The sequence below is a fragment of the Chiloscyllium plagiosum genome, chromosome 17, assembly GCF_004010195.1.
Source record: "Chiloscyllium plagiosum isolate BGI_BamShark_2017 chromosome 17, ASM401019v2, whole genome shotgun sequence".
Lineage (NCBI taxonomy): Eukaryota > Metazoa > Chordata > Chondrichthyes > Orectolobiformes > Hemiscylliidae > Chiloscyllium > Chiloscyllium plagiosum.
This window is the reverse complement of record NC_057726.1, coordinates 30,710,825-30,738,749: the sequence shown is the minus strand read 5'-3', so window position 1 is coordinate 30,738,749 and position 27,925 is coordinate 30,710,825. Positions and strand designations below refer to the sequence as shown.

The window sequence follows — 27,925 nt, the reverse complement described above, 5'->3', positions numbered from 1 at the left end:
ATTACAAAATTCATTAAAGCCACAGGAGCATCAGAAATTCAATTAGGTTAAATATTCAACTGATCTGGACTTTCCAGATACATTATTTCCCTAATTTTGAAAGGAAATTAGCAGATGAAATAATAAGTGTCAGGAAAATGAAAATTTTGTCTCCATTAATTCTGATCAGCAGAACTGTTCCTTTTAATTATCCAGTATTGTAAGCAAATTATAAAAGACTGTGGGCTCTACTCCTGAGATTTGTTCACTTTATTCCTCTGAGCAGCTGGGTATTATTTTAAGTGAAAAATCAAAGATAATTCAGCAAGCTCCACAGACTTCTCTCTCAAGAAATAAATGACTACACACAACAAATTGATTTTTAGCACACACAATCTCACCATTCTTTAAGTGAGTATCAGATTTTAAGTGATACGAATGCCGACTGAAATCACAAGGTGTTTTCATTGAATAATGCTTTACTACACAAAATGTGACAGGATAAAGTCAGATCTGAAAAAAACTCTGCTACTTTTTGATCTAATGTCCTAGCACTTCTAATTAACATAGTACTTACAATAACAAAAATGTTAAGAAATATTATAGACAGCGATAGCATTTGTCAGTGTTCCAGTTTATTTGATACATACCATTTCTTCTCATTACTTAATCACCAAAGTAATGTTCATTAAGGTATTACATTTACTGGGAAGAATTGTTCACTAAAATAAATAACTTCAAAGAACTTTTTACCTTATACAAGAATGACCAAAAGAATTTGAATGCAAATTTTTTTTGCAAAATTTGCTTATGGAACTTAAAAGTAATGACTATCCAAATATCATGAGGTTTAAATGAACAAACCATATGAATGTACAATGAAGGGGTAGGAGTTGGTCAATCACCCATTGAGCCTGGCCTGCTGATGGCTCATCTGATTGAAACCTGAAATCCACATTACCATCTGCTGTGATAACCTTTCACCACCCCACCTTGCTTACCAACAGTCTATATACATCTGCTTCAGAAATAGTCAAAGACTCTCCTTCCACCATGCTGCTTACCTGTGGAAGCTATCAGGAAAAAACTCCCTGTTTTAGTCACCCTATCAGGTGACCAAATACAAAATGAAAATGGCGCATGAAATGTATTGACTTTTGATTAAGTTCATACCACACTGAACAATTGACTTTATTTTAATTTTCAACTGAAAAGAATATGTGGGAGATCACAGCAGTCAGGCAGTGTTCATGGAGAGAGACAGCAAGCTAATGTTTAGAGTCTAAAGGACTTTTTCAATGTTGATTGGAAGTCCATAAACACAACAGAGAAAACCATAGCAATGTGAAGATAGCAGAATAAACATCATTTTTTTAAAAAAATGAATCAACATGAAATACTGTGCTCCAATAAGTGGTGAAACATGGAGTCTACAAAAAAATCATTTTTTATACCATGCTGTATATAGACCAATAATAATGCTGAACGGTTGATGTATTTTGTTATTTATTCAGGTGATGTTGGCATCACTGGGTAAGCCAGCAGTTATTCCCTTCTCTAGTTGCCTTTCAGGAGGTGATGGTGAGCTGTGTCTTTAACCTGCTGCAGACTGTTTGCTGTAGGTAAACCCACAATGCTAAGGAGAAGTGTGTAATGAATATTAGCTCAAGAATGTTTCTCCCTCTTCCTGGTTGGTGATTTTTACTGGCAGATACAGGTAAAGGTCCAACTGAACAAATTGACCTAAATTGCATGTAAACAGAACGCATGATCAATGACTTCATTTGCCAAAAACCCAAGGAGGAAGCTAAAAATGACAATCCTATACAAGCAACAGAATATTTACTGATTTTAATTACCCTGCTCTTCACCCCGCCCCTTGGACTCTTACTGTTTGGACATTGTGTAAGGTGGTTCTTTTCTAGAGCAGGTCATCATCGCAGGAACTAACAATGTGAGGAAGGGTTCAGAAGGGTCACTGGATCCAAAACATTAATTTTGTTCTCTCTCCACAGATACTGCCAGACCTGCTGAGTTTTCCCAGCAATTTCTGTTTTTGTAACTAACAATGTGACTTGCTTTTGTTTTTGTCACCGGAACCAGCTGAAACCAGAATGTTGTGAATACAGGAAAATCAGTCAAACATATCTGTATCAGTGAAATTGCATGAATAACATTTCAGAAATACTTTACAAATGTACCCAACATCACTACACAAATTCAAAAACACCCAAACTGACATAATCTGGATTGTGTCCTGTGAATTTGTGTCTGCTGTGGCTTAGTGGTTGCATTCTTGTTTCTGAGGGTTCTGTGCTTGAATCCTGTTCCAGGACATAAGCACAAAATTTGAGGTTCAAAGACCACAACTTTTCACTACTGACAGTGCAATACTAATGATAGTGGCTCTTTCAAACAAAATGTTTAACAAAGACTCTATCACCCTCAGGTGAATGTAACAGGTTCTATGGCAATATTTCAAAGGACTTAATTTTAGCATTCTGATGATATTTATCCCTCAGTTAACAGCAAAAAGAAAAAGGTTATCTGGTCATCATCATATTGCTATTTGTGAGAACCCAATGTGCTGCTGCATTTACTACACATAACAACAGTGACTGTGACTGCATTCCAAAAATATGTCATTGCCTGTAAAGCTTTGAGAAGTCTTCTGATTATCATAGCTGCTATATGAGTGCATGTCTTTGTTTACAAAATAAAGTTATTTAATATTCCTGATCTCACCAGTTTCTGTTGGTTCTCTTATCACAACAAGCAAAGATTGTGAATGTCTCATTTTTGTTTACAAATTACCTTTCCACACACTATGTCACTGTTACATCGTTTAGGTTTTCCTCCTGCGTTGCTGTGTCCCTGGTGCCCAGCTTTATGTCACAATCCTCCCTCCAATCCATTCCTTGCAACTGAACTTTTAACCATCACACACCATCTACAATTCTCTTCCTAAACTCTCCTACATCTCCTTCCACTTCCAAAACCATCCTCTTTAAACACTAAGGTGTGTGCAGGAACACAGCTCAATTTTAGTGGAAAATCCAAAATAATAGAGCTAACTTAAAATAAAAGAGGAAGTGAGTTATTTGCTGCAGTATCCCTAGTCTCTGACCTGCTCTTGTAGCCACTGTATTTATGTGGTGAGTCCAGTTGAGTTTCTAGTCAATGGTAACCCCAAGGATGTTGACAGTGGAGGATTCATTGATGGTAATACCATTGAATGTCGAGGGGCGGTGGTTAGACTGTCTCTTATTGGCGATGGTCATTGTCTTGCATTTGTGTGGTGCAAATGTTATTTATCACTTGTCGGCCCAAGCCTGGATATTGTTCAGATCTTGCTTCATTTGAGCACGGACTGCTTCAGTATCTGAGTCGCCACGAATGGTGCTGAACACTGTGCGAACATCCCCACTTCTGACCTTATGACAGAAGGAAGGTCGTTGATGAAGTAGCTGAAGATTGTTGGGCCTAGAACACTACCCTGAGGGACTCCTGCAGAGATGGCCTGGAGCCAGATGACTGACCTCCACAACCACAACCATCTTCCTTCATGACAGGTATGGCTCTAACCAGTGGAGTGTTTGCCCAAGATATCCATTGATTCCAGTTTTGCCAGGGCTCCTTGATGCCATACCTCGGTCAAATGCAGCCTTGATGTCAAAGGCTGTCAGTCTCACCTCACCTCTGGGATTCAGCTTTTTTGTACATGTTTGAACCAAGGCTGTAATGAGGTCAGGAGCTGAGTGACCCTGGTGAAACCCAAACTGGGCGTTACTGAGCAGGTGCTGCTTGATAGCATTGTTGATGACCCCTTCCATCACTTTACTGATGATGGAGAGTAGACTGATGGGGCAGTAATTGGCCAGGTTGGATTTGTCCTGCTTTTTGTGTACAGGACATACCTGGGCAATTTTCCACGTTGTTGAGTAAATGCTAGTGTTGTAACTGTACTGGAGCTTGGTTAGGGAGCACATGTTCTGAAGTTTGTTGGGTTTTTTGAAGAGTTGCGGTTGCTGGAAATCAGAGAGATAAACTGAAATTGTTGAAAAAAACTCAGCAAGTCTGGCAACATCTGTGCAGAGAAAGCAGAGTTAATCTTTTGGGCCCAGGGACCTACTGCATTTTTCCTGCAATTTCTGCTTTTATTTGTAATGGAACTAATTATCTGAATTTTGCTGTAAGGGTGAACAAGGATACCAGTTGTATCAATCTCAAATGGAAAAAGAGAATGAAACCGGACAGATCATTTAATGTTGACTAAGGAAATGACAATGGTAGAAACAGCCTGTCAGCCCTGCAAAGTCCACTTTACTAATGCCTGGGGCTAGTGCCAAAATTGCCTTACAGACAACTTTCCAGATGTCACCATCACCATATGTCCTGTCCCATTGGCAGGATAGACCCAGCAAAGGTGATGGCACAGTGGTATACAGTTGGAATGGAGTTGCCCGAAGAGTCCTCAATATGGACTGCAGACCCCATGAAATCTCATGGCTTCAAATTTAACAGGCAAGAAAATCTTTTTCCTCGGATTGGAGAGTTCAAAACCAGAGCGCGTCATTTTACAGTGAGAGGAGAAACATTTAAAAGGGCAACTTTTTCAAACTAAAAGTGGGTTGTATGTAGAATGAACTGCCAGGGGAAGTGGTAGATGCCAGTCCAGTCACAACATTTAGAAGACATTTGGACAGGTACGCGAATAGGAAAGGTTGAGGGGGATATGGGCCAAACAGAAGCAAATGAGACGAGTTTACTTATGGGAAACTTGGTTGGCATGGATAAGTTGGCATGACTATTGAGCTATATACAGCGTGGTACAAAAAAAAGATTCTTTTTTGTAGACTCCATGTTTCATCACTTATTGGAGCACAATATTTCATGTTGATTCTTTTTTTTTAAATTGATGCTTATTCTGCTATCTTTGCATTGCTATAGTTTCCTTGTTGTATTTATGGACTTCCAATCAACACTGAAAATAAATAGAGTCATCTAGACTCAAAACATTAGCCTACTGTCTCTCCATGGACACTGCCTGACTGCTGTGATCTCCCGCATATTTTTTTCCAGTTGGAAATTAAAATAATTTTTAAAAGAAAATAAAGTCAATTGATCAGTGTTGTATGAACTTAATCAAAAGTCAATACATTTCATGCGCCATTTTCATTTTTATTTAGTCACCTGATAGTGGCGACTAAAACAGGGAGTTTTTCCCTGATAGCTTCTACAGGTAAGCAGCATGAATGATGATCAGAGTCGGACAGGTATTAAGATAAAACCAGTTTGAAAATAAATATGTCAAATGATGTTTAACAAGTAGTACAATTATATTATTTATCTGCAAAATCTTCTGTATTTCACAGAGAGTCATTGAGTTATACAGCACGGAAACTGACCCTTGGTCCAACGCATTCCACGCCTACCAGGTAACATAAGCTGAAATAGACCCATCTGTCTGCATTTAGCCCATATCCCTCTAAACCTTTCCTATTCGTGTATCTATCCAAATGTATTTTAAATGTTGTATTCTACCTGCCCCTACCACTACCTCTGGCAGCTCATTCTATATGTGCACAACGCTCAGTGTGAAAAAGTCACCCCCTAGGTTTCTTTTAAATCTTTCTTCATTCAGCTTAGACCTTTGCCCTTTAGTTTTCACCTCCCCTATCCTTGGAAAAAAATCTTGGTTATTCACCTCATCTGTGCCCCTCAATATTCTAAACCTCTAGAAGATCAACTCTCAGTGTGTGACATTCCAGGGGAAAAAAAAGTCCCAGCCTATTCAGCCTCTCTTTAAAACTCAAACGTTCCAGATCAGGCAACATCCTTGTAATTTTTTTCTAGATCTTTTCTAGTTTAGCAACATTCTTCCTATAGCAGGGCAACCAGAAATGTACGCACTATTCCATGTATTACCAGGTGCTCCACGGCCTTTCTCCCACACCTAACAAAACAACAGCTTTTGGAAGTGACCTGTGTATGTTCATAGAGATTTATACAGAGAGATTGTATGAACAGAACGGGTGAGCTGAAGGCTGAGGTTGAGACCTTGAAAAGAAGGTTCACTGGGCCAATTGAAAATGTGGCATTGTGCTCAAAATGACCCAAGCATGGGAAATGTTGGGCAGGCATAAAGGGACATAAATAAACTAGAGCAAGGATGGGCCAACAGCCCTCTGCACCAGCTTGACCATTCAATGAGATCACACTGACTTTATATTTCAAACACCACTACCCATATTCCTTGATGTTTTTAAACAAATAAATCTATCCATTTGTTTTAACATACTCAATGACAAAGCTGCCAAAGTCCACTGGAGCAGGGAATTACAATCTTCCTGTATCCACACATATAGAGTGAAGCCTTCTGGAGAGAGGATTACTATAACAACTAAATTACTACAATCCAAAGAGAACACAATAAAAGTAGCTTTGTCTTATTAAAAAAAAAACAGTAAACCAGGGAGGTATAAATAATGCGTTCCATTTATAGACACAGAAACGAAAAGAATGCAGGTCACCAATATGTATTTTATAGGCGTGTTAGATAAAAGAGAACAACTGTATCATGACATAATCATCAGGAACAGCAACCAAACCAGTCAAGCTTTAAATTAAAATTAGAAAGGTGTCATAAGTACACAATGCTGAATCACCTCCTGAACATTTGCTCTGGTATTTGCACAGGGCAGTGCCCAATTTTATTCCTGTTGTTCTGGTTTGATCGGTTTCTTTTATCTATAGAACCATAAACACATTAACATTCTTGGCAATAGACACCAAACACTTCACTTCTTTGAAAGATTTCAAGTGTGTTTAATACGTGTGATCATAGCGGGACAGGCACGCAGGTGCAGCAATGGTCTAGGAACTCAGCTTACAACTGTAAGGAGTGCCAGGATGTGGATTCAAATGATACCTCAAGCTGGTGATTTTAATGATGCCATCAGTGGGTGGTAATGATTGGATGATATATACTTTGATTGGCTTGGGTGGAAGCACAGGTGGAGGATTCTGTGGGCCAGATTTCCCAGGCTACCAACAGGCAAGTACGATCAGATTAAACATAGCAGTGCAAAGGTATAGGTCACCTTCTAGCCCCAGCTGATCACTTTTATTGAATTTATCTTGAACTATGAATCCAAGCAATCCATTACCATTCCTGCTAATTCATATAATGCAGGCAGCTCCCATATAAATCTTGATCACTTTGATAAAAGGTGAAGTAAAATGTTGTGAACTGACCAGGCAATCACCAGACATGCAAATTCAATGATTGAACCAAATAGTGAGAACTACAATACACAGGCAAGAAAATTACATCATGGGAAATGAACACAAAGGTTACATTAACCTCCCTTTTGATGAATATAAGTCAGATCTCTATCTATTCACCAGTTTTACCGGTTTGTCTTTGAGGTATTGTCAAATTGGTCATGATTCTCAAGCCATGCCTCATTCTCAGAATACTCCACTGTGAGAACATATTTTCTTCTACGTACCACGTGACTTGACACAATATATGTGCTCTCGGCTCAAGTAAAACTATTTTCTTAAACTATTATATTTTAAAAATAAAGTTGTTTCACAGCTGGAACCCTTTCTCAAAAGCATCACAATTAACAGCTTTTGTTTCAGTTCATATATTTACGAATATTGTTGTTTAAACAGGGAGACTTTTTAAGTCCTTGAGATTTTTTGGGGGTTTTGCTTACTAAACCAAACAATACAAGGTGTTTGCTGATTACCACTCCCTGCTGAATTATCAACCTCATCAACCTTAATTCGTTCTCAGCCAGCCTCAGTAACTCCTTCAAGACAACTATGTGATATGAAACAGGGGAAGGGGATTTAAAACAGATATCTAAAACAAATCTCAATTATAATTTTTTGTTAATTATTTCAATTTTAAAATGAACCTCTGATAGTCATACTTTATTGTGGTCTTGCTCTGCATGTCCACAGATCTCTAAAGGTGACAGGACAGATAGATAAAATGGTCAAGATGTCATCTGGGATGCTTTCCGCCAGTGGATGAGGTACTAAATATAAAAGCAGAAATATAATGCTGGAACTACATGAGACACTTGTTAGGCCTTGACAGAGGTTGTGTGTATAGTTCTGGTCACCACATCACATGAAAGACATAATGCTCTAGAGAGACAGTACAGAAGACATTTAAAAGAATATTAGCAGACTTGGAAACTGCATCTATGAAGAAAGGTTGAATAGGCTATAGTTGTTTTCCATAGAACAGAGGAGACTCTGCTTAATTGAGAGGGGCTTGAATAGAATGGACAGGAAGCTCAGTTTCCCTAAGCAGAGAAGTCAATCATGGGGGCACAGGTTTGAGGTGACTTGGTACAAGGACATGGGCATTTGGAATTCACTGCCTAATTGTTGGTCAGGGCTGAGCTCCTCGATTCATTTAAAAGGAACATGGATATGCACCTGACATTCTGTAGCCTGCAGGACCACAGACCAAGTGCTGAGAAGTGGGAATGGAATGGGTAGTTAGTTTATTCAGTTACTGCAGACACAATGGAATGACCTTTTTCTATGCCATACCTTTTCAATGGTTTTATATGAATATCACAATCAGGAATCCAGACGACAACACTATGAGAGTTCTATAGACTGCAGAAGACTTTTGCAGTGTACAAGTACTAATGATAAAGTAATATTTAATACAATCATGTAACTGTGAGGCATTCTTCACAATTTAACAAAAGAGGAAATCTTCTCAGGTGATTGTGTAATAACTCTGCTGCATAGTTCTAGCCAATAACAGGCAAATCAGTTTGAATGAAATGCATTAGTTGAACACCAGAAAACCCATTTGGCAGACCGAGTCAATATCTGCAAGAGCTCTCATCTCAAGCCATTTGCTGACTGGAGAACCTGACATCAAATGTATTACCACACTGACAGTTTTGTTGCCATGTGAAACATCACCGCCTTCAAACTTAATAAATTTACAAACTATAGCATTTAGCATTCTCCAGTGTTTAACAGGAATTTTGTCTTACCTCTTTAGCATCTTTGATTTTCACCAGGAAAGTCTGTAACTCCAAGGTTTCCACAAACAATGCCCTGCAGACTGCTTGAAAATGTGAATCTGCTTCATTTCGATTCAATAAATGTGCAGCACACGCCTTCATTACTTGTTCAAAAGTCTTCACTGAACGTTGTGGAACATCACCCTCTTCCTCATCATCCTGCCCGCTGTACCCCTCGTCAGCTGTACCATTGCTACCCTCAGAATCATTGTTTGCCATCTGGTCAATCAGCTGCTCCAACTGCTGACTCAACTCTCGCTCCTCATTCTCATCCAAGCCCCAGTCTAATGCTCGGTAAATAGCAAATCCCAGGGATTGCACGATCTGGAAGGAGGAAAGAAAAAGAAATTCATCAACAAAAAAAAACATGGAATTCATTATAACTTTAACAGAACACTCTCGACCATTGCCCTACCAAAAGACAAAAATATACAGAATACAATGGCAGCATAAGAATGTCTTAAGATTATAATTCTGTTTGAAGCACCTGGGAATGCGCAATAATTGTAAAGTTATCTGCTTTTCAAATTTGTCAATCAACTGGAGCAATGTAATTTATTTTATTGTTTGTTCTAAGTGCATTCATTCAATTTACTTCATTTAGCATGAGAATGTATTGCTCTGAAATCATGACTACGGTTGTGCCAATTCTCAAAATTTGTGTTATATGCACAGTGATCTTCAAAGTTACAGCCATTTCAAGATTATAGGTGATCTTTTCAGCTCTCGAGTTTCAAGGTCACTCAATACTTTACCATCTTAAAAGGTTAGCATGTCACATGTGTATGAAATCACCTGCTGTAAATATACTGAACGGAATTTATTTTCAAATAATATTAGTTGTGTCATTCTAGATTAATGACCAAATTTCAAAGAGTTCACCACTTTAAAATTCTACTTTGTCTTCATACAAAGTGAACAAAATACAGGAACACAGAAACCTCTTTTAAATGGACTGGAAGTAATTTTCAAATATTCCTAGAAAACAATCACAAAACCTCACACCTAAGAAAGGAAAACTACATAGCATTAGCACAAAAACGGGATGATCTCTGATACAATGGCGAAAACGTGTAAGCTTGTACCACAAATGGATATATGTTCTTTTTGTTTTGCTGCTCACTCAGTGTGCTGGTATTATGTCTGCATTCAAAAGGTGAGGCACTGGAAAAGCACAACAGGTCAGGCATCATTCGACGAGCAGCTCAGTCAATGTTTTGGCATAAGCCCTTCATCAGGAATGTTGAGGGGGGAGGGGGGTGCCCGAGGTGGGTGGGGCTGGTGGGAAGGTGGCTTGGAAGGCAATAGATAGATGAAGGTTGGGGGTGATGGTGATAGGTTGGAACAGAGGCTGGAACTGATAGGCGGAAAGGAAGATGGATAGGGAGGTCAGTTCAAGAGAGTGCTGCCAGGTTGGAGGGTTGGATTTGGGATAAGGTGACAGGAGGGGAAAATGAGAAAACTGGTGAAATTAACATTGATCCGGTACGGCTGGAGGGTCCCAAGGCAGAAGATGAGGTGTTCCTCCTCCAGGGGTCGGGTGGCTTGAACTTGGCGGTGGAGGCGGCCCAGGCCCAGGACTCCCTCCCCCCCACCCACCCTCAGAGGACCCCTTCACTCATCTCCAACATACCCCATCTACCTGGACACCCTGTGCTGGTCTGTTCCCATCCTTGATCTCTTCATCTCCAACTGCCGACATGACATTGACCGCCTCAGCCTGTCCACCCTTCTCGCCCACTCCAACCTCTCACCCTTGCAAAGCACAGACCTCTACTCCAATCCCAATCTTACCATCAAACCAGCCACCCAACACCTGGGAGGAGGAAAGCCTTATCTTCCACCTTGGCACCCTCCAACCACATGGCATCAATGTCAATTTCCTCATTTCCCCTGTCCCCATCTTATCCCAAATCCAACCCTCCAAATCGGCACCGCCCTCTTGAACTTTCCTACCTGGCCATCTTCCTTTCCACCTATCCACTCCACCCTCCGCTCCGACCTATCATCATTAACCCCCGCCTTCATCTACCTATCGCCTTCCAAGCTACCTTCCTCCCAGCCCCACCCCTACATTCCTGATGAAGGGCTTATGCTTGATACATCGATTCTCCTGCTCCTCGGATGCTGCCTGCTGTGCTTTTCCAGCGCCACACGTTTGACTCTGACCTCCAGCATCTGTAGTCCTCAATTTCTCCTATCTCTATTATTGACTCAATAAAGGGAGTGACCTGCCAAGACTGTCACTAAATCATCCCTTCACACAGTAGCAACTCTCATCTGCTTATTCTCGTCCTCACGGGCCAGCACAGCTAAGGGTAGGAACTTAGCACGTGGGGATCCTACACAGCAGGATATTAATTCTACCCACTTGCCAGAAAGCAGACAGGAGGACAAGCAACAATGAGTAAGTGACTTAACTACTGACAGCTTGACCCACTCTTATTTGTTGTAATTTTATCTGCAGGACTGTGCAAGCAAATCAAATGGCACCCTAAAGCCTACAGGAATGTGATGAATTGATGCAAATCAAGGTTTAGTCAACAGAATCTCAATGCCATTTTAACCCAGATTTCAGTGAGGAAAATGCCATGGATTATGACTAGGCTAAAACAGGTTAATAGCTGGTGGGAAGAATAAAGAAGATCAGCAGATGTTATATTTCCCAGACAGATTAGAAGGAGCTGGATGTCCCTGTAGGTTCCCTTGTCCCATTGATTTCTGCCACACCTTCTGAAATCTTTACTGCCGTCACTTCTCTGGCAGAAAGTAAATAGCCATGGACAGTCAATTTCCCCAGCCAATAGGCATTCTGGACCCCCTGCTAACTCCCTGTTTAATAGGAATGGCAAGGAACTGGATCAAACATTTAAATGAGACTCAGGTGTTAGAACATCCCTAGTATGAAATGCAATCCAGCCACTGATGTATCAATTTCATATCCACCAACTACATGACCCAGGGTTAACACCATCCTGCAGTATGCTGAAGCCTTCCACCAAATGTTCACATTTTGCATTTTCAATTTTCTATATTTTATTTGTTTTTCTTTTCTTTGAATTTTATAGAGTTAATTCTTTTGTTAACTATTGAATTGTTAATAAGTTTAAGCTTATTTGGCTTCTTTGTCCCAACAGAGAGCATTCTAACAAATGTTCAGCTCTTACTACACTCCCTCCTCACTTAGAAAGATTAATTTATACATTAAAATTATAAGATGGTACATACAGGTAAAATCCCAGTATACAAACTGACCAAACCAACATCAGCAATACCCAAATACTTTAACAGGTCAGGTTTCATATTTGTTTATATTGTAATTAAACATACATGACTGATAACAGAATAATTTACATGTAAAAACAAGTTTTTCTTTAACACCCGTGTGATTTATAAAAGGAAATAATGAAAAGAACAATGTTTTCTTCTTCCTTCCTACATACTTTCCATTCACATATCTAGCTTCTTTTTCTTTTCTCTCACTGGGTATCTTCTCCATTTTCATGAGATTTAAGAGGCTGAATGGCCTCCTTTTGTTCTTATGTTCCTATTAACTTGACTTTGCTCTCTCTACTTTGGCAAGTAGACTTTACCAAATCTAAATTTTGTCTTTCAACTCTAATTAACAGTAAGGCATCAAGAAATTCATACCTCTTGCTTTATCACACTTGCATAAAAACATATTGGAGATAAAAGGTTACCCGCAGAGTTCAGTTTGAAAAAGACAATGGAACTACACTTGGAAATTACAAATGTGCAATATTTTAGTAGCTTATCTTGAGCAACATAGCAGAGAGAAAGCAATATGGATTAACAACAAATCAGGATTTGGAAAATCTCAAGCTATCATTAGGAACCCCCTTTGCTCCTTCCCCCACCCAAACAACTTTTAATCAGTAAGCTCAATCCCAGTATGTGTTTGATGTTGCATTTTTTAAGGAAATAAAATTACATTCTCTCATGCAAGAAATGGAATTAGCTCTCCTTCATTTATGATCTAGTTAACTAATTTTGAACCAAGTGTGGTATTGTTGTGTGAACATCCAAGGGGGCGCGAGAAAAAAGGAGAGCTGTGCCCAATCTGGTCAGAGAATGTAAATTCACATAATTAGTTCCTAACTCTTTATGAATAATGTAAAGATATCCCACTTCCTTTTAAAAGTACAATGCTATGTATTAGTCTGGTTGTTGCAGTCATTTGTTTAGACATAATGCAAAAAAGTTAAAGACTTTTTCAATTGACTTTTATAAGTAAATTGAACACCTCATGAGTATGATTTTTTTTCTCTCTAAAACCACCAATCATAGATTAGATTCCCTGCAGTGTGGAAACAGGCCCTTCGACCCAACCAGTCCACACCGACCCTCCGAAGAGTAACCCACCCAGACCCATTTCCCTCTGGCTAATGCACCTAACACTATGGGCAATTTGGCATGGCCAATCCACCTGGCCTGCACATCTTTGGACTGTGGGAGGAAACCGGAGCACCCGGAGGAAACCCACATCGATACAGGGAGAACATGCAAACTCCACACAGACAGTCACCCGAGGCTGGAATCAAACCCGGGTCCGTGGTGCTGTGAGGCTGCAGTGCTAACCACTGGGCCACCGTGCCGCCCCATTATTGCTTATGTGGTACATTGCTATGCTTATTCTTCTGAGCTAAAGTAGCACACTGCAATCACTGTTTGGCCTGGTAATACCTCCACTCAAGCTCTGCATTACAATTCTGTGGCACATGTTTTTCTTTCAACTTCTTGAAGCTCCTTCTTCCACCAGTTTTTCAGCAGCCTTTTGTATTTTCTATTTTTTCCGGTTTATTATTGATCTCCATTAGAGCAGACTTTAATAGCATCAGTAGTTTATTAATTTGTTACAGATTTTGGATGTAGGTTTGCTCACTGAGCTGAAAGGTTCATTTCCAGATGTTTCGTTACCTTACTAGGTAACATCTTCAGTGGACCTCATGCAAATCAATGCTGAAAATTCCTGCTTTCTATTTAGATGTTTCAGTTTCTTTGGTTTGGTGATGTCATTTCCTGTGGTGATGTTATTTCCTAAGGTGAAGTCACTTCCTGCCCCTTTTCTCAGGGGGTGGTAGATGGTGTCTAACTCAACGCGTTTGTTGATAGAGTTCTGGTTAGAATGCCATGCTTCTAGGAATTCACGTGCACGTCTCTGTTTGGCTTGTCCTAGGATGGATGTGTTGTCGCAGTCGAAGTGGTGTCCTTCCTCATCCGTATGTGAGGATACTAGTGAGAGAGGGTCATGTCTGTTTGAGGCTAGTTTTCTGCCTGTTTGTCCAATGTAGTGTTTGTTACAGTCCTTGCATGATATTTTGTAAATGACATTAGTTTTGCTCATTGTCTGTAAAGGGTCTTTAAAGTTCATTAGCTGCTGTTTTAGTGTGTTGGGGGGGTTTATGGGCTATCATGATGCCAAGGGGTCTGAGTAGTCTGGCAATCATTTCAGAGATGTCTTTGATGTAGGGGAGAGTGGCTAGGGTTTCTGGACGGGTTTTGTCTGCTTGTTTGGATTTGTTGCTGAGAAAATCAGCGGACTGCGTTCATTGGGTACCCACTCTTTTTGGATGCACTGCATAGGTGATTTTCCTCTGTGCTGCAGTGTGTGATTGCTTCATCCCAACACCCACAAACGAAGCTGCATCAGAACATTATTTCAACGAGCCATTCGGTCCATCATGCCTGCACCGGTTCTATTATTGTGTATATAGCACTATTGTTCTTTTCCTTTTCAAGTTCTGGCATGTGATATTAAAGTTCTGGTCTGAAATTTACCATCTCCCTCTTGGACTAAATAACAGCTTTCAGTTTCTCTTCCTGTTCAGCCCATTATGTCCTACTCACTCTTCAGTCTTTCCAGGACAGTGACAATATTTTCTCATTACAATTTTTCATCATATCATAAAATTGTATTGACATCGTATATATAGAGTCATACAAATGTACAGCATGGAAACAGACCTTTTGGTCCAACCCATCCATGCCGATCAGATATCCCAACCCAATCTAGTCCCATCTGCCAGCACCCGGCCCATATCCCTCCAAACCCTTCCTATTTATATACCCATCCAAATGCCTCTTCAATGTTGCAATTGTACCAGCCTCCACCACTTCCTCTGGCAGCTCATTCCATACACGTACCACCCTCTGCATGAAAACGTTGCCCCTTAGGTCTCTTTTATATCTTGCCACTCTCACCCCAAACCTATGCCCTCTAGTTCTGGACTCCCCCACCCCAGGAAAAAGACTTTGCCTATTTATCCTATCCATGCCCCNNNNTTCTTCACTATCCTATCTACGTGCGACTCCACTTTCAAGGAGCTATGAACCTGCACTCCAAGGTCTCTTTGTTCAGCAACACTCCCTCGGACCTTACTGTTAAGTGTATAAATCCTGCTAAGATTTGCTTTCTCAAAATGCAGCACCTCGCATTTATCTGAATTAAACTCCATCTGCCACTTCTCAGCCCATTGGCCCATCTGGTCCAGATCCTGTTGTAATCTGAGGTAACCCTCTTTGCTGTCCACTATACCTCCAATTTTGGTGTCATCTGCAAACTTACTAACTGTACCTCTTATGCTCGCATCCTTAGATAGGAGACAGATAACTCCTGGACCTTGCTGGCACAGTCCAAAATCCAAGTGTGCCTGGAGGTCAGCAGGCATCACTAATGAATGTAATCATTAGCATAATGGGACTTCACTATTAAACTATTCTCCTAGATAACGATGTGGATTTTACAAAAATTTTCTTTAGCTGCCCAAACTTTCCAAATTAATTGACTCATTTTCTGTCAAGAGTTCTTGCCTTTCAATATTGGACCTGAGAACTACAGCCCATGCATTTGGCTTTTATCTTCTCTCCCACGATGCTGTAATTTATCCCATCTGTAGTCTCTCTGATCATGGCGATCAGTTTCTTGTTTCTCATTGTCTGGGGGAGTGGTCACTTTTCACTGGGTATACTTCTTGCAACCAACAATGATGCCTTCTTAACCTTATGGTTTACTCAAATCAGCTGCAGCTCTTGGCAACAGGAGAACTGGACCATCCTTTTCTGAGAACATAGTGTTTACATGCTTTCAGTTGTTCCTAGCTTTTAAATCGCTGATTCCTCATTTTCCATTATGTTATTTGGCTTCACACTATCTTTCCTTGGGTGATTATTTCCTTTCAACTTTTCAGAAAAGACTACTGCATAGTTCTCAAGTATAGTCTGAGTGGGATGGTATCACGCTGTGCGCTGGTGTTAAACTTATGCTTGACAGTTGTTGGCTATTTCTCACCTTTTTCTTTATCTAAATGGTTGCAGGAAGATTTTTTTCTCTGGAAAAACTGCATCAAGCCATTTGATGCAATGATAAGGTTCTTATGTCTACTACTGTAATCTCAAACTCGTCGTTTCTTATCCTTCTCTTTTGCCCTGTTGCTCCGTCTGTGATAATTTTTCTCCTACTTTATTTCTTTGTCTGTGCCTCTTCTCTCAATGATTGAGTTTTCCACATGCTGTGAATTTTGATCCACATACAGGACATATAGTGTACTTCTGTCTGTGAAAGTGAGATTGTCAACAGACCCTGCCCACCTTTCTCTTTGATATACAACTTATTGTTACTGTTTCACTGCATCAATCATGCTGCCATTCTTAGGACTTAAGTGAAGACTAGCTATTTAGATCATCACTGTCTTCGTCTGTCTACTTCTAGCATCATGTGCTCGAGCAGTATATACACATCATGTGATATTGTGATCTTCTTCTGTAAGGTACTTCAGAGTGAGCAGAACCCCAAATAAATAGCTATTAAACTTTCATCGGTTTCCTTTTTGGGTTCATTTTTCAATCTTGCTCAGAAATTGTCAAAAGGCTGACTTGGTTCCTGCCTCATACTTTTGAAATTCATATTGACAATGTGACAGTTTAAAAGAAAACTAACTCTCAGTTCCATCAATAAAAGGACATGGCTGACCTTTTCTAATTTGCTCATGTATTTCAGATAGCTACCACTTATCAACCTGCACTTCTGTTTAAACTTCTCAAATGCCTATGGACAGCATCAGCTTCTCTTTTCATCTCAGGCTGTAGCCATTTCATTTTTGAACCATTCCCTCTTCTGGCACTAATGTGGGTTGATTTTTCTTAATCTAATTCAACACGAGACAAATTTAAGATGGGTTTGAGTCTTACTCAGACACCTGTTGCCATCATGTTATTTTTTACTACAGATGTTTGAAATGGTCATGTTTTTAGACTCAAACTGCAGGTGTTGCATCACTGGGTGAACTTCTTGCAGTTCTCCATGTTGCTAGTGAATAGCTACATTGTTGCTCAGTCCCCTAAAATGCAGTATAGCAGGAAATGTATATCCTGGATCTATATTTGTGGAACAATTAGTTCCTAGCTCATTGCATATGACGTGCCAGTATAACATGTGCAGTCAGCAGATAAACCTTCAGAAGCAGTATTTCACAAAATTGGAGGAGTGGGTGAAAAAGAGCTTGTTTCCCTCAATGCATCTTGAAAATATTAGTTCAGAATTTCTTCTAGACAGTACAGTCAAGATCAGAAATTTAGCAGGGAGAAAGCTGCAGCAGAAAACATGCAATATATCGCTTTATGATAGTGCAGAGGACACAACTCCCACCTCAAAGCCATATGTGTATGCGTAACATTGTTACATCAGATTGCCTGCCTTTACTGTACTTTAAAGATTCAGAACATTACTAAAATGGATAGTTTTCAGTGGATGAAGCAGGGAATATGGTGTTAGCCTTGGGATTTGCACTCAATACAAATGGTAAAATTGCTCACGGCGTCTCTTGATTTGCTGCTGTAATTTCACTAGAAACACTATTTATGTGTTTGAAGAGGTTTTATCCAAATCTTCTCCAATGTTAAGTGGAGATGAAAGAGCTTCAAGGAAATTCTGCTGCATCCTTATCTGGAACAGTAGCTAAACTAGCTTGTGTGGCATGGAGTGGAGGCTGATAGTTTCAGTACATTAGAATTGTGCATTTCCTGACTCCAAATCTTTCTTCTAAATTGTCTGTATTATAATTGGAATATTCAGCTAGACTCATTTGATTCTGCCTTTAAAATAGGAAATGTAATAATTTGGGTGGCAGCAGGAACTCAAAGCTGCACTAACTGAAAAAAAAACTGCAGGAATGATGTGATGAGATTACACTCTGACTGGTATCGGAGGCAATTTTTAAACTCTGAACATGCCATTCTTCATGAAACAAAATCAGATGATACCTTAATTCGACTGAACACTGAATACAAGCTGATTGATTCAGGCAATTTCACTCATTTAAAGGAGCGCATAATTCCCATGAAAAGGCCAGAGTATTAAACTGTTCGCTCAGTACTAGGTGAGCCTACAGTGCAAATGTAGATGAAAAGTACTGATACGATACTAGATGAAACAAGAACATGTAATTTTACAAGTACAATATCAATAACTTAATGGTTATCTTAAAATAAGTTGCTTCAATTATTTTACAAACAAACAACAAAGAAGAAAATTAACACAAATTTGTTTCAAGTAAAATTAGCAGCAGATTTAGATCAGACTATATGATCAGATTACCAAAATTAACCGGAATCCCTGAAAGACAGGTGATAACCTAGCATGTTGAACAGCACGCTGTCTGGTCGGTCAACAAATCTCATGACGAGTATTATTTCAATCCACATTTGTCCAGGAAAGTCTACCGAGACCAGATCAATAGTGCATATTGGATAGGACTCCCTTTTCCTTAGATTTCTTTCCCCTTTATTTAAAATTTCTACTGCTTCACTGAATTCATTTAATGTTGAAAACTATACGTCCAAATGATAACAGGACCCAGCCAATGAAGTAAGTACAAAGGAAGGGAACATTTAATTTCAAAGAATATTCCACAAATGCCAGCATTTCGTCTTGGTGTAGATTTTGTGTTCTAGATTTTCCTTCAAAATTTACAGGAGTTGTACTACACTGTTTATGAAAATGGAATTAGCTTATTGTTCATTTCTTCCTCTGTTCCCCACCATAGAAGAATTATGACACAGCAAGGTTGGACTTTTCACCTCACTCAGTTTTACTTCTTCCTGTTCTTCCCAGTCTTACCACACCATTTTGGGATTTGTCCTTCAATGTTCTCCAAAACAAATAATAAATGTCTGTAATAAATAATGCATCCCTCCTCACAGTACTTAAAGCCATTGATCACTGTCTTTTATACACCACTTGAACAAGCCAATGCAAGTCAGTAGAGATTCAAGCTTTAAAATTTGACGTGTTTATGTTATTTTCAACCTTACATTTTATTTATTTCATTCACATTTTAACATTTCTAGCTGGAAAATACTGAAGTGCTGTAAAATTTAATTGATATCAAGAGGAATTTTTGGATTCTATGTGCCTTGTTTTGAATTCTGTGAGACTGTAGCAATTCTGTATTGACAACAATGGAATAACATTCTGTAGCTTTTAGTAGGGCCCAAGTCATCGATTCGCCTTTCTGGCTCCTTTACAAGTTGTAAAGTGCTATCTATATCTAAAGGCACCATTAATTAGAGCAGCAATAAAGGAGGATGGGTTGATTGCCACTTACTGAAAGGAAATCTTCAGTGGAAGTGCTGATGGGAGTGATATTTGATATGCTTTCTATTTATCAATAGTGCACAGTGTCAGTTCCTTCAGAAAACTGTACAGCTCAATAGCAAGGATGTTGAAATCTCCAGTTCTTGCTGAATGGTCTTTTTTAAAAGAACTTCAATTGCTGAAATGCTCAGCAAAAACAGAATGACACAGAAAAAGGACAGACTTTTTTTCTGAAGGCTTACAAATACAAAATTTGTTGTTCTTTTTGTACAAAACCTCGTCAGGAGTGTTGCATTGGGCGGGTTTCACACTCTTGATCATCTGATTCAATGAAATGGATAATTCTGAACTCTAATTCACAGACAAAAAAAATGATAGAGTAGACTCTGATTTTTAAGTGTTATTGAATCTCCTCTCTCCCCACCCCATCACCAAGGTGGTATCTCAGCACTGTAGGTCTTCACTCCTGAAGTACAACTTCAATCTCTTTAAAACCACATTTTAAAGACACGTCAGCAACCCATGCACCCACTCTTTTGAGCTTCAAGCATATTGTATTGTTGTTAATATTAGAAAAAAAAATAGATCTTCCCTGACTTCCTTTTTGTAATTCATTCAATCAGAGCACAAGTACATGGGCCCCAGTACTTATTGCCCATCCCTAACTTGGGGTGGTAGTGAACTTCCTTCTTGAACTGTTGCAGTCGATTTGCTGTAGGGACACCAATTATGCAAGAGTGTTCCAGAATTGGAGTCAGCAACAGGGAAGGAACAAGCAGTACATTTCCAAGTCAGGATGGTGAGTGGCTTGGAGGGGAGCTTGCAAATGGCGATATTCCTATATAACTGCTGCCCTTGCCCTTCCAGGTAGTAGTGGTTGAGAATTTGGAAGATGCTAAGAGTCTTGGAAAGAAACATTATTTAAAACTGACTGCCACTGAACAGCGAACTCTGCATGAGACACACGTAAGTGGAGGGAAGCTGTCACTGCACCTTAACAATGATTACTTTGCAGTGTAGCTACAGGCTCTTGACTTTTTATTGCAGATGGCAGATTTAAGCTCAGATTGGTACCTATTCATTGTGATAGCTGGTGTGCAACTTTGTGCAGCGCAAATGATCACAAAACAAAAGCAGAAATAGCCAAAGTGCAGTCACCCTCTGCAAAAAGGAGGCAGCTGAGCATTTCATTTGGGCCAAAGAACCAATGATCTAATGGCAATACAATTCATGCCATGATTGAGGCACATAGCACCAAAGCATTGCTTCAGGGCTTGCACTTGGATGTAATCTCACATTGATCAGTAAGGAGAGTACAAATTTGTAAAACATCAAGTGAAAGAAATATTTATCATTTCGAGTACAAACTACTTATAAAGCGTCATGCAGGAGGTTGTCAGTCTGACGTTCGTATATGGGAGATAAGCAAATCTAAATAATGAAGGTCAAAAAGTAACTTTTATTTTTAAAATGAAAGAAGGAATTTGTTGACAATTTGTCGTAGTGCTTAGGTTTAAAAATCAAAACTGAAAGCTCACAAAGAAGACAGAAAACTCTGCTTTTTAAAAAGGCCAGAGGTCTTGTATGACAAACACAGTAACAGCCAGTCAACAAATACCCTGAGAAAAGAACAAAAGCTAAATGTGATGGTCCAAGGATTCTAGAAACATAATTAATCCAGAGTTGGGCATAGCATTTAAGCACAATTCTACCTGAACTGTAATGAAATTAATCTAATGTAACTCATTCAACAGTTTGGATCTCCAGAACATATTTTACTGATCCAAACCTCTGATCATTTCCATAGAACTCACATGACAGCCTATACTTGTTACAAACATCTGTTAGCTGGTATTGCGAGGGATGTGGATGACTAAGTTGCCATGGAAAGCTCCACTCAGTTTGACCATGTCATACCACTGATCCCTCTTGGAGAATATAGAAACTACAAGTTCATCAGACAACGATCTGCCCCTGAGACCCTGGGAAGAAAAGGAGATGATGGTTTGGTGGTGGTTGTTTTTGGGGGGAGGGGGGGATAGTATTGGATGGTTCACTGAGCAAACTAGCAAAATAAATCAAATCAAAATTATTCAGCAGATTGAAATCTGAGAAGGAGGCAGTCAAGCAGCCCATTGTGTCTGTGTCAACGAACAAAGCAGCCACCCACAGGAATCCCCTTTTCTCACACCTGGTCAATGGCCTTGCAGCTAACTGCACTTCAGGTGCAGATCCAGCTTCCTTTTAAAAATAGGTCAGAGATTCTGCCCCAGCCACCAAACATGGCAGCAGATTACAGACAGTCCCCCAACTTCCGGGTGAAAAAAAAGGTCTCTTCTAATCTTTTTACCAATTATTGCACCCCTGGTAATTGGCCCCATTTATTGGTCAGAGTATTGAGTACAGGAGTTGGGAGGTCATGTTGCGGCTGTAAGTGGTGACTTTATAAAGGTTTATAAAATCATGAGGGGCATGGATAGGATAAATAGTCAAAGTCTCATCCCTGGGGTGGGGGAGTCCAGAACTAGAGGGCATAGGTGTAGGGTGAGAGGGGAAAGATATAAAAGAGACCTAAGGGGCAACGTTTTCACGCAGAGAGTGGTACGTATATGGAATGAGCTGCCAGAGGAAGTGGTGGAGGCTGGTACAATTGCAACATTTAAGAGGCATTTGGATGGGTATATAAATAGGAAGGGTTTGGAGGGATATGGGCCGGGTGCTGGCAGGTGGGACTAGATTGAGTTGGGATATCTGGTCTGCGTGGACAGGTTGGACCGAAGGGTCTGTTTCCATGCTGTACATCTCTATGGCTCTATGACTCTCCATTACATAAAACAGGTCTTCCCCATCCACTACATCCAAGCCCCTCATTACTTGGGACATTTCAGTGAGGTCACCTTTCAGTCTCCTTTGTTCTAAGTAAAACAATCATAGCCTTTTCAATCTTTCCTCATAGCTGCAATTTTTAAGGCCTAGGAATATTCATGTAAATCTCCACTGTACTCTGTCTTTGCTATAATATAATGACAAGAACTATACACAAGAATCCAGCTGTGGCTTACATTTTTTTAAAGTCATTACATCTTTGAATGAAGGAAGCTCCCACATGCCTTCTGTACCACCTTAGCTATCTTTCTGCCACCACAGGGAGTAATAGATCTGTGCTCCACTCAGTTTAAACAACCACCAACCTCAAACAGACTACAGTTCGTAGCAAACTGCCTGGCTTTCAGGACAATACTATACAACCTTGTCCACTAGATGCTGAAAGTCGTGTCAGAATGTTGACAAAAATACCATCATTACACAGGAGAACACCTCCAACCGTGTATGTGGCAGGTACTCATGCGACTCAGCCAACATTGTCTATCTCATACACTGCAGGCAAGGATGCCCTGAGGCATGGGACATTGGTGAGACCAAGCAGAGGCTAAGGCAATGGATGAACTGACAGTGGACAACAAACAGACAGGAGTTTTCCCTCCCAGTCGGAGAACACTTCAGCAGGTCCGAGGTCGAATGTCCCGGACTTCAGGACAGGCAACAATGAAAAGTGGCTGAGCAGAGGCTGATAGCCAAGTTTGGTAACCATGGGGATGGCCTCAACCGGGACCCTGGATTCATGCCACACTACAGGTGACCTCATTGTACTATACACAGACGGACACACCCACACAAACACTCCCACACACACACCTAGACAATCAGTCTGACCATTGTGGCACAGGCAGCCTCACACAGGGAAGCTCACACCTTCAATACATTATCTGTGCCGAGATGACACCAATTGTTAAAGTTCAATTGAGAATGTAATTTTTAAAAATGTTTTGCAATTTACTTATGAAAGAACTGAAACCAACATAGTCATTCTAAAAGATAAGAGACTTAACTAACAAACAAACAAACAAACAAATCTAGGTATTTTTCAATATATAATTTCAGCTACATCACACTGTAAACTTTTGCTGTAAATTCTGTGTCTTACAATCTTATTCTCCACACCACCTGATGAAGGAGCAGTGATCAAAAAGCTAGTGCTACCAAATGAACCTGTTGCACTATAACCTGGTATTGTGTGATTTTTAACTCACTTCATTGTTCAAGTCCTTTAGGAATGTGCCTTTGCAAAGCACATCTGAAAACAGATGTAGTGTTTTTTTGTCAAAGTTCATCCCAAGCATCTCTGTGGCTCAAGAATCTGTCTCTATAGGCTGTTTCCAGGGATGTACAGCAGGATAAACATCACTATGGTTTGGAGGATCATCAACTCAGTGAAAAATATGCTGCAGTCTGCATGAAACCCATTCATCTTCCAGTGAATACAGCCATGCACGACAGTGTAGTGTATTGCAGACTGGCACATCCTATAGGCCAGGCCACATGTTGAGGGTTGCACTAAAGCCTGGGCAGCTGTCACAAAGGTGCAGTAGGGAAAAGTCCTTAAACCATAGTACACAGAGGGGAGGAATTGACATGAAATAATTAATGTAGATATTAAATGTAAAACACACTCAGTAACAAACTATGTTAAGAAAAAAAATTGAGTTGTTTTGCACTGAGTGTAAAATCAAAAATGTTTTGGTCATGCAAGGCTCTTCTATAAATTTTGTGAATAACCTTCTGAGGGGAAAAAAAATCCCAGTCAGCTGAGCAGCTTAATATATCAGGGGCAAACAATCTAATCCACATTATGCATTCACACACAGGATGTTGACTGAAGGGAGGGAAACTTTATAATTTATTACACTGCCTGTGTGTGGTACTGTGGATGTGGCAATAAATAGTGTTGGCACTATCTGCACAATCAAAGCAAAAACTGTTTTCTATCCAGAAAAATAACGCGTTCAATTTAATAAATGCTGTTGTGCAAGTTCAAAGAGTGTTTTGCCATGAAAAACTGCACCTTAAGTTCTGACACTTTACCTAATAACTCTGTACTGTAGAACGAGGTGGAATGTTTTGAAACAGCAAATGCTTCAGCAAACAATAAAAAATCAAATCAATGTGCCAATGGGCAAAGGTCGCAGCATTCCTTTCTGCTGCAATGTCATTCCCAGTTCATAATAGCAAGTTACAGTACAAGAGCACTTAGTCAATTATCATGAAAAAAAACACTCAACCATTACCTTGCAATCATGATTGGATAACTGCTTGGATTGCAGGCATTCCTATATTACTGAAATGTAATCCAATGACTACGTGGAGACAAATTGTTACTTCAGAATAACCTTGAATTATATTTCACCCCATGTAAATGCTTTTAGCACACAATAAACTGACAGTTAACTTGGCATCTTACCGAAAGATTACACGCAGAGTATTTACAACATTGAAATAAGTGGTGGGAATTGAAATGACACACTGAGTTTATTTCAGACATGACTAGAATACCTTATCCAAATGGTCTATGCCATGATGTTTAGATTGATTCGAATCAAAAAAAGTGAGATAACAGAGTTATCTAGCATATTGTCTTGCCAACACCAATTGTTACAGTTAACCTGACAATGCAACATTTTAAAATAAAACGTTTTGTGATTTACACATGAAAGAAGTGAAACTATCATGGTATTCGAACAGATGAAAGTCTCAACAATCAAGGTATTTTTCAATGTATAATTTCAGTTACAGCACACTGAAAATTTTTGCTATAAATTCTGTGCCTTACAATTGTGTCCTCCGCTATCACCTGGTGAAGGAGCGGCGCTCCGAAAGCTCATGTGCTTTCAATTAAACCTGTTGGACTATAACCTTTGTACACCCCAGTCCAACACCGGCATCTCCAAATTATTATCTGAATGGGAACTTTATTTGCTCTGGTCAATGCAAAAATGGGATTGTGTAGCATTAAATCCCAGAATTATATTTTTCAGGGTAATGCAACATTAAACCTTTGGCCTGTCCAACACTCTGAACCCAACAGTTTGGCACAGTTCATAGCATTAATTTTAACGTTAAATTAGAAAGCAAAACAGGAACTTTGCCAACAAATTTTCTTAAGCTGTCTGCTTACTATCCATAACTGATCTCTTTTTAAGCCTCTGTACTAATTAGTAACCATCATGACCATAAGAAATAGGAACAGGTGAATGTCCCTTGAACCTGCCATTCAATAACACTATGTACGATCTGACACTCCTCACGTCTACTTTACCTGTAGCCCTTGATACCCCTACTGATTAAGAAGTTATTTATCTCAGCCTTGAATACGTAGAAGGACTACCCCCCCAACTCTCTGTGGAAAAGGAGTCCCAAAGACACACATCCACCCCACCATGAGGAGAAACATCCTCTCAGCATTTACCCTGTAAAGCCCCTGAAGAATCCTGTTTGTTTCAATGAGATCACGTCTCATTCTTCTAAACTCCACTGGAGCAGAGTTCCAAACAGTTTAGCCTTTGCTCATAAGACAATTCCTCCATTCCAATGTTCACCCTTGGAAATCGTCTTTGAACTGCCTCCATTGAAATGATATCTTTCCTTAAATAAAGGGATCAAAGCTGTTTACAGTACTCCAGATGTAGTCTCAACAGCAGATTATACAGTAGCAGTAAGACTTCCCTACTCTTACACACCAGCTCTCCTGAAATAAGGGCCAATATTCCACTAGCCTTCCTGATTACCTGCTCCACCTATGTGCTAGCTTTCTGTGTTTTGCAAATAAGTACCCCCCCCCCCCAGTTCCTTTGTGTTGCAGTTTTCTGCCTTTTCTCCAGTTAAATAATATTGTTTTTTGTTCTCCCTTCCAGTATGAACTTTGCAATTTCCCACATCAAACTCCATTTGTCAACTTTTTGCCCACTTTAATCTCTCTAAACTGTTTGTATCCCTCTCACAACCTGCCTTTCCACCTTTTTTTATTCTCTACAAAACTCAATAATAGTCCTGAGTTTTAGCTATTATTAACTGTTAACCTGCTGTTTCACTCATTTGTTTATCAATTTTATATACTCTTGAAGAATTTTAATGCCACATTGTTACGAAGATCAATGAGTTTCATACTTAGGCAAAGAAGTCAATGGAGTTGTAAGAAGAAAACAGAACCATTATCTTCTCAACCAACTCAAGCAGTATCAAACCCCCTCTTCAACAGCCAAACAGGAGAGGGAATATTTTGGGCTGCAATTATTTGCAGATTCACAGCTACACTTTCAGATTTTGCATGCTTCATGTTTGTTTTTCACTTCTGAGCCTATGGCCTTTCAGGCTTGCAGAATTTGCAAGTGATCTCTGAGATCTTTCCAGAGACTGTTCAGAATTATTTCCTTATCCCACAGTTCCCTTTCAGTTTCCCTGGAATGGTGAAAATTTATGCAAATGATCTGAACCACGGAAACTGAGAGCTTGTAATGCAATACCAGTCTGGCAAGATTATTTCGGTTCTTAACCATTTAAACTGTGTATGATTTATACGCTGATTTATCAGACATTGCTAAACACTTCACAGCCAATGAAATACTTCTTTGGAATGTTGGTAAACATGCAGTCAATATTTACACTGCCAAGTGACACAAACAGCAACAGGATAAATGACCAGGGGATTTGTCCTTGATCAGTTTGATTGAGAGTGAACATTGCCCCAGGAGAGCAGAACTCTGTTTTTCCTTGAATAGGATCTTGTACTCAAAATGTCAAGTGAATTTTCTGTTTAGTATCTCTGACAGTGGAGGGTTCCCTCTCAAGATGGCGAGTGAAAAATTCTGCCTTAAATACATTTCTTCCTGACTCAGAAGCAAAAGCATTACCATTGAAATGAGGCTTACAGCAAGTGAACTGACATATCAATAGACAGAAATTCATGCTGATCTGATCCACATAGACATGTAGGTGTCAGATTTTGATATGGTGACCTCAGCCAAATTGGATAACGGAGATGTCACAATTAATTCTTCAGTCCCTTATCCCGGATATCAGGACATCTTCATCACCATGAATAAATGACCATATCAAAATTTACTTTTCAGGCTCAGACGTGAACATTTGCCCTTTGCATGAGAAGCTGCTTAGTATCCCTTGGAACTAAGTTCATGAAGTCACTGAGTTTGGGTGAGTAAAAGTGGTAAAGCAAACAGCAAAAACAAAAAAAAACTCAAGTGAGATTTCCCTGAAGGTCCTAATGACCTTAAAGACATTTATCTAATAAATATGTCTTAAATTTCCTCATCAGTCATGCAGCAATCAAACTATATTGTTCGATTTCAATTGCAATCTATTCTGAATTAATATTTCTCAAACTTTAGTCTTTTGAACTATTTGTGTATGG

General features: G+C 39.6%; 1 protein-coding gene across 3 annotated transcripts in view; it reads right to left on the bottom strand.

Annotated features, from left to right (window-relative positions):
* The window catches only part of spire2 (spire-type actin nucleation factor 2), an 83,751-nt gene that overhangs the window by 40,745 nt on the left and 15,081 nt on the right, over positions 1 to 27,925 (bottom strand). For all 3 annotated transcript variants that reach the window (XM_043706802.1, XM_043706800.1, XM_043706801.1), the window contains exon 3: positions 9,021 to 9,374. In XM_043706802.1, the coding sequence (XP_043562737.1) occupies positions 9,021 to 9,374 (354 nt within the window). The remainder of the gene's footprint in view (positions 1 to 9,020; positions 9,375 to 27,925) is intronic.